Source organism: Phyllobates terribilis, unplaced genomic scaffold, assembly GCF_046119375.1.
Source record: "Phyllobates terribilis strain yellow unplaced genomic scaffold, ASM4611937v1 Scaffold_11__3_contigs__length_659146591, whole genome shotgun sequence".
In the NCBI taxonomy this organism is placed as follows: Eukaryota; Metazoa; Chordata; class Amphibia; order Anura; family Dendrobatidae; genus Phyllobates; species Phyllobates terribilis.
The window spans coordinates 629,759,033-629,766,886 of NW_027362771.1; the positions used below are offsets into that span (position 1 = coordinate 629,759,033).

Sequence of the window (7,854 nt, forward strand, 5' to 3'; positions counted from 1 at the left end):
TTTGTATATAGATAATTTCTACAATCGTTCACATAGAAAAATCATACCATGAAGAATCATCAGAACTTTTTCCACCCTAATGTCACCCAAATCTGTACAAATCAATAGAGAAACAAACCAAAATCATTTTGAGGGGGAATATAAAAAAATGAATAAAATAATAATGTGGTTACATAAGGGTGAACTACCCTCTTATAATTTGGAACGTGCTTCTGTTCAGACTTAGCCATTCACATTTAAATGTATGTTAAAGTTACAGTGATTCTGACTAATCCACATAAAGTTTAATTGAATCAAGTAGGATTCTCCTGACATACTATTAGTTACATTTTACAGTTAAAACCTTTTTTCATAAACAGCTGACAACAAGGTAAAGGGATCTCATTTTTGAAAGTTATCAGTCAGGGGATTGTTACAAACAAATGTTTAGAGCATTAGATAAGGCATTATGTAACTTTGAACACTGTGAAGACATTCATTAAGAAGTGGTATAAATTTGGCAGAACAGCGACATTGCTTAGAGCTGGACTTTTCTCAAAAACTGATAAACTGAAAGGAAGGAAATTGGTCCGGGAGGATGCCAAGAGACCTACAACAACCTTTCAAGGAGCTAGCTATATGAATTTCTGGAAGTAATAGTTGTGTACTGCATGGGACAGCAATATCCCTTATTGCTCGTGAGATAGGCTGATGTACTGGAAGCTTTTTCTCGCAAAAAGAACACCAAAGCCCAGATATATTTTTTAATACCAACATCAAGATGGCCAAAAGTATGTGGAAAAATGTTTTGTGATCTGATGACTCCAATGTTTAACTTTTTGGCCATAATTCCAAAAGCTATGTTTGGTGCAAAGGCTGCACTATGCATCACCAAAAGGATGCCATACCCAAAGTGAAGTATGGTGGATTTTGCTATGGGGCTTTTTTCATTAGTTCAAATTGGGATTTTAGACAATGTGGAGAGAATTATGAACAGTTCCAAATATCAGTCGATTTAGTAACAAAACCTTTAGGCCTCTGCTAAAAAGCTGAGGATGAAGAGGAATTTTATCTTTCAGTACAACAATGGCCATCCAAATCCACAAAAGAATGGCTTTACCAGAAGAAGATCAAAGATTTGGAATTGCCCAGTCAGAACACAGATGTGTATATAATAGAAAATTTGTCAATTGACCTGAAAAAGGTTATACACAGGAAATGCCCTCGCAATCTGATTGATGTAAAGCTACTGCAAGGAAGCGTGGGCAAAGATTATGATTTCTAGATGTGCCATGCTGATATACTTCTATCCTAAAAGACTGAACACTGTCATAAGTTCAAAAGCTTCATAAACAATTTCATTTAGGAGTTAGCACAAATTATTTTAGATTTTTTTTCCATCCAAAAATATATAAATGTGTTACTCAATTGAATTAGAAAAATTATTGGTGGCATTTAAGATGGAAAAACTGCTGAAATTATTATTATTATTATTATTATTATTATTATTATTATTATTGAAATGATTGTTCTTGGTATGATTTTTTTACTTGACAAAAATCTGGCATCTTAAAGAGATGTGTAGATGTTTTATATCTATTGTAAATTGTGATAACACTTGTGGGTTAAAAATTCTCACTAAACCTACATAATTCCAGTAAGAGGTGTAGTTTCCAAAATGGGATCACTTCTCAGAGATTCAATTAGAGCTGTAATAATAATGGCAAAATGAAGCAAATGCTGCTGTATTAGGCCTCAACAGATCTGTAAATGTGACAGGGCACATAATCAATTCAAGACCTTGGGATTTTCTGTGCTTTTGATTTTTGCTCTCCTTCTTCCCAGAGCCATAACTTTTTTATTTTTCCGTCAATATGGCCATGTGAGGGCTTGTGTTTTTCAGGACGATTTATACTTTGTACAACACCATTAATTTTACCATATAGAGCACTGGAAAACAGGAAAAAATTCCAAGTGTGGTGAAATCCCAAACATGTATAGGTTCTTTTTTATTTAAGTAATTAAGTAAAATCTAAAGTTTGTAAATAAAAAAGGCACCATTTTCTGAACCCGTGGGGTCTCCATTTTTCGGGATATGTGGCTGAATGATGGCTTATTTTTTGTGCTGGAGTTTTTATTGATATCATTTGGGGTACATATAATGTTTTAATCACCTGTTATTGCATTTTATTGCAATGTTGTGTCAAGTAAAAAATCATAATTCTGTTGTTTTCTTTTTTTCTTTTTATACCGTTTACAGATCGGATTAATTTAGTTTATATTTTGATAGATTGGTCATTTCTGAATGCATCAATACCAAATATGTGTATATATATTTTTTCTATTGCTATATTTTAAGTAGGGTAAAAGGGGGTGATTTAAACTTTTATATTTATTTTTTTAAATATTTAAAAAATAAATATTTTTGGGTAGGATTTGGGGCCCTTTTTCGGCAAGCGGGAATTGAATTCTGATGTCGGAGATTGACAGCTGCATTTATCATGTTAACAGCCGTGGTTGGAGTGCGATTGCACCCGCTGCTGTTAGGGGCACATGACAGCTGATCAAATTAGATGTCATGTGCCTGGAAACATGCGGGTTCAATGCCGGAGCCCTCTTTAAATTCTGTTACATGACCTATGAAGTACCTATACATCATAGATAGTGACATGGTTAAAAAAATATTCTATAAAAATCTACACTCCAGAAAGTTAAATAGTGTACTTTCTCTTCTGTGCTAAGCCATATGCCCAACCAACAGTCTCCAATAAAATATTGTCTACCACTACACTCAGAAAAAATTGCAGAAAAAATTGCATGATCTATTTTCTTCTAATAACCCATATAAAATATACAATTTGTGGCTAAAATGAAATTTTAATGGAAAAAGATGCCATTATTTATATTTATAGCTTGATGTTATCAAACGCAGTGACGTGCCTTTTGGTTCAAGATACTCACAGCACCCCTAAATGAATACCTTAAATGGTATGATTTCCAAAATGTCATTTTTGGGAGATTCTGCTGGTTGGCATCTCAGAGGCTCTTCAAAGGTAACATGGTCAGGATTGTCCTTTAAACTAAAATTGGTGCTTTAAAAGTCAAATAGTACATTTTTCCTTTTGATCCCTTCGCGCCCAGTCTTAGTTTCTGACCACATATGGTGTATTGCCACAATTCGGAGGATGATATGTAACAAATTTGAGGTACATTTTCTATTGCCTTTTGGGAAAAAGGAAAAAAATAGAATTAAAGCAATATTTAATGACATTTTTTTTACATGGTTTCATTCCACTTGGCATTAATTCCTGTAAAGAACCTGAAGAATTAACAAACGTCCTACATGCAGTTTAGAATACCTTGAAGAGTGTATTTTTAAAATAGGCTTATTTGGGGGCTTTCTTATTTTCAGCCCCCTTAAAGAGTTTGTCCACTACTTTTATATTAGGCCCTATCCTTACGATAGGGCATCAAAATCTGATCAGCCAGCATCCAACATCCAGCTCTCCTGACGATCAGCTATTTTCGGCCGTGTCAGCGGCCGCCAGCCAGAAGTGTTTTCTTGTGGAGATTGGCCATATACTTGTAGTGGTAAGGGCTTAGTACTACACATCCGCCTCCTATTCAAAGCAATTAGAAGCAGATGTGCAGTACCAAGCTCCGGCCACTACAAGTTGACGGCCCAGCTCCGCAAGAAGATACTTCCGGCTGGCAGACGCTGTCGCCACCACTGATAAGACCTGATTATCGGGAGAGTCGGGTCTCGTACATTGAGTGGAATGGAATGAACAACCTCTTTAAATTTATAAATATGAATTTTCAATTCTTCTGAAATTCTAAAATGTTTTAAAAATGATTAAAATGACTTTGATATGAAGTAGACATGTGATGAGTGTTATCTATTAACAATTATTTTTATTGTGACTATCTCTTTTAAGGGCTTATAAATGAAATTTTTAAAATTGATAATTTTTCTATTTTTTCACCACATTTCTGATATTCTCATTAATAAAGGCAGATTTTTACTAATCTGAATTTGCTACTAGCATGAAGTATAAAGTGTCACAAAAACAATCTCAGAATCACTGAGATTGGTAAATCCAAATATACTGACATGTCAAATTTTAATAAATAGGGCTCTGCCAGTAAGTAAGTTAATAAGACCTGAATAATAAATAAAACGCCAATAATCAGGTCTTCCCACAATCATCCTTTGAGGTATGTTACTTGGAGATTGATGAACAGTAAAAAAAAGTTAAAAAATAAAATAAAAAATCTATATATATTAGGCAAAAATTAAAACAAACAAATTCCATAGGTTAACAAAACTTTTCTTGTTCTCATTTAAAACTTTTTAAACAAATAGAGTAAATTTTTCTCAAAATCGAATTATTAAATGTATTAATTCTATTTTTATATGTAAGAAAACAAAGAGGACTCTAGAGAGAATGGCAAACAAATCTCCCATGACTTATGACACACATTTCCTTGTGTTATACGATCTATATAAATTTCTGTTGTAGCTCATTCATCTTCCCGACGGCCGCACAACATGACTATTTGCTGTTCAACATTTCAGTCAGTTCTCACTGGAGTCAACTTTCAGAAAAGAATCACTGAGAATAATAGAAGAATCTTAAAGAGCAAATAATATCTGATGTAAGTATTCTAAGGAAACAATTTTGAATCATTGAATGCTAAATTCTACGTATGATTTATCACAATGTGTTTGAAATAAAATGTTTTCATCTAAAAATCTATATAATAATTTTTGCCTTCCAATTAAGAAATTGACTTTGAAAAATAAAAATGTGATCACTGAAATGGAATGGATTCTTATCTATTTTCATATTTTACAAGTTATGAAATTATTTTTTTTTGTGTTTGTATTTTCTTTGTATGATTGTTGAAACAAGAACAGCTATAAATTTTAGAGAGAAAAATATATTTATGTAGTGACACTGCTGTATTTCATGTTTTGTTTTTGTTTTTTATCTAGATTTATTGGACCAGTCCCGTTACAATTCTAAATATAAATGATTAACAATGGATTCAAATCGGAGTAATTATAAGGTGCAAAGAAATGTGTAAAACTGATCCTTATCCCTTTTTTTTATTTAATTTTAATTTTGCATAGTGAAATTAAGTTTGAAAGCCTAACCAATTCCGGTCTAGGTTACTTTGGGGTTCCATTCTGTTTTTGGCATAAATTAACTATACATTTTTACTAGGAGGTTTTTATTTTCCATTTCAAGTTGCAGGTTTTTTTTTATTACATATACAATTAATATTTTTTTTATGTATTTCTCATACTTAGCTTAATAAAAAATAGGTACAATAAATGTATTTAAATTTTTTTAATTTCTTCTGGAATGATTCAAAATTACCATTATTAGTGTGATTGCGATATGACTTCTGGAAAGGACAGGTAATGCGATAATTACTTGTGGAATTTTTAGGGTTTTATTCAACATGATTATCTCCATGAGCACAATATAATCAAAAGAAGGTAAATCACTTATATGCACTTTGCCATGGATTAAAGATTAGAACCATTTGTCGTAAACATACATTTTTAAACAATCTATATTAGGGTAAACTATGTAATTTGAAGTATGATATTTAAGTCCAAAACATGTATTTGGATAAGTTGAATGCTTATTAATTATATCATAACATTTCTTCTACTTACAGGAGAACAACCTTACTACAATCACAGAATTTTTGCTTTTAGGATTTCAAGTCAGTGAAAGTTTAAGAATTTTGTTGTTCAGCTTTTTGCTTGTGATTTACTGGGTGACAATATGTGGGAATCTTCTGATCATCACCCTGGTGACCACCAGCAAGAACCTCCACACTCCAATGTACTTCTTCATCTCACAACTGTCAGTCAGTGACATCTTTGTGATCACAGATATTGTCCCTAAGATACTCCACATCCTACTGAATAATGGCGGGATCATTTCTTTTGCTGACTGCATCACTCAGTTTTATTTTTTAGGTGCCTCAGAAACAGTTGAATGTTTTCTCCTTGGTATGATGTCTTATGACCGATATGTGGCCATCTGTAATCCCCTTCGTTACTCCACCATCATGACAAATAGATATTGTACAATATGGACTGTCATTATATGGGTATTTGGATTTTCTATTGTTTTGATTTACATCATATCTACAGCAAAACTAAAATTCTGTGGCCCAAATATCATTGACCATGTATTCTGTGACATTCTCCCTTTATTAGAACTTGCCTGTTCTGATACCTACATAGTTCACTTGGAGATTTATTTAATCTGTGTTCCACTTGTCTTAATTCCAACCACAGTCATTGTAGTGACTTACACCTTTATTTCTTTGGAAATCTTAAGGATCCCATCAATGACTGGCAGACAGAAAGCCTTCTCCACCTGTAGCTCCCACCTCACTGTGGTCTCCATATTCTACTGGACCATGAGCAGTGTTTATATTTTCCCATCAAAGGGTCGTACACTCACCACGAGTAAGATCCTATCCCTGCTATATACTGTGTTTACTCCATTGATCAACCCTATTATATATAGTCTGCGAAATAAAGACATTATAAAAGCTGTACAAGGAGTAGTTTATAAGTGAATAGTCTAGAAAATTAGAGATTATGCTGCTTATAACACTAAGACTATACCTGAAGATATTCAGCCTACTTGTTGTTCAATGCATTATTTTGTAAAGTCTCATTAAAAATTATATATTTGGAAGATTATTGATCTTGATAGATGTGTCTTTTTTCAAGTGTAAGTAGTAGTGATCAGCGAGCACTAAAATGCTTGGGTACTCATTTTTCAGGTCAAGCAAATTGGAATACTCGAGTGCTCAGTCTGAGTAACGAGCCCAATGTAAGTCTATGGGAAACTCGAACATTATTCTTCCGGCTCCCGCCTACGGTCTGCAGAGGGCCTAAAACTTGCCAAAATCGATGGGAACAGTGCTCAAATGACATGGGAACAGCATGGGGAAGACCCCTGGATGCATTTCTGACTCCCAGGTCACTGCTGTCAACAACCTTTGTCAGAGCTGTTACTCTACTTTTACGAACTCACAATAAAAAATTCAAAAACGAAACCAAAATGGATTTTCCTGGAAAATATCTTAAGGAACATCCTTTCCAGGATAATGACTTGTATATAAGATAAAATAAATAACCAAAAGCAAAAATGCTCTTCCACACCTTGGGTTATGTTCACACGTAGCAATTTTAATGCATTTTTGCACTTTTGCATTACTTTCAACCAAGACAAATGCATTCACTGGGAAATCTCATTTTAACATTTTACAACCTTATCTGGCCATGTGGTGTGTAAAACATCATCAGACATATCCTGCTTCATTTATGAAAGAGGGATTGTGAAAGTCACACTATTTTTACAGTCTTACTATTTTTAAAGGGCTAGCAGTCAGCTATGCTTTGTTGTTCCCATTATTAAAGAGTGGGTCACCTATACTGGTATTGCAGTGACTGCAAGGGCTGCCAAAAATTTGGATGCAACCCAATACCCTTTTGAAGAGAGATAGACAAAGGTTTCAGTAAAATAAATGTTCCCATTATAAAGGAGTGGGTCTCCTATAGTGGTAATGCTCATGCAGCGACTGCAAGAGCTGCCAAAATTTGGGCAAAGCCCCACTAACAATGTGAAGACGCATAGAGCAATGATATGTTCCCATTAGAAAGGAGAGAGTCTGCTATCCAGTTATAGGTTATGCAGTGAGTCCAACGGCTGCCAAAATTTAGGAAAAACCCCACTAACAATTTAAGGACACATAGAGCAAGGCCACAGTAATGACATGTTCCCATTAGAAAGTAGAGGGTCTGCTATTCAGTTATAGGGTATGCAGTGAGTC

At 33.9% G+C, this 7,854-nt stretch overlaps 1 protein-coding gene across 1 annotated transcript; it reads left to right on the forward strand.

The window, feature by feature from the left end:
• Positions 1-1,065: 1,065 nt before the first annotated feature.
• Positions 1,066-6,591, forward strand: LOC141167485 (olfactory receptor 5P55-like). The gene is made up of 2 exons (XM_073654886.1): positions 1,066-1,146; positions 5,674-6,591. The coding sequence occupies exons 1-2, from the start codon at positions 1,066-1,068 to the stop codon at positions 6,589-6,591; spliced, it is 999 nt and encodes a 332-aa protein (XP_073510987.1).
• Positions 6,592-7,854: the final 1,263 nt, after the last annotated feature.

Excerpts from the sequence above, each read along its gene's own strand:
- LOC141167485 (XM_073654886.1), top strand. The coding sequence starts at position 1,066 with ATGGCCATCCAAATCCACAAAAGAATGGCTTTACCAGAAGAAGATCAA. Across the intron at positions 1,147-5,673 it reads CCCAGTCAGAACACAGATGT|GAGAACAACCTTACTACAAT; the intron begins GTATATAATAGA and ends TTCTACTTACAG.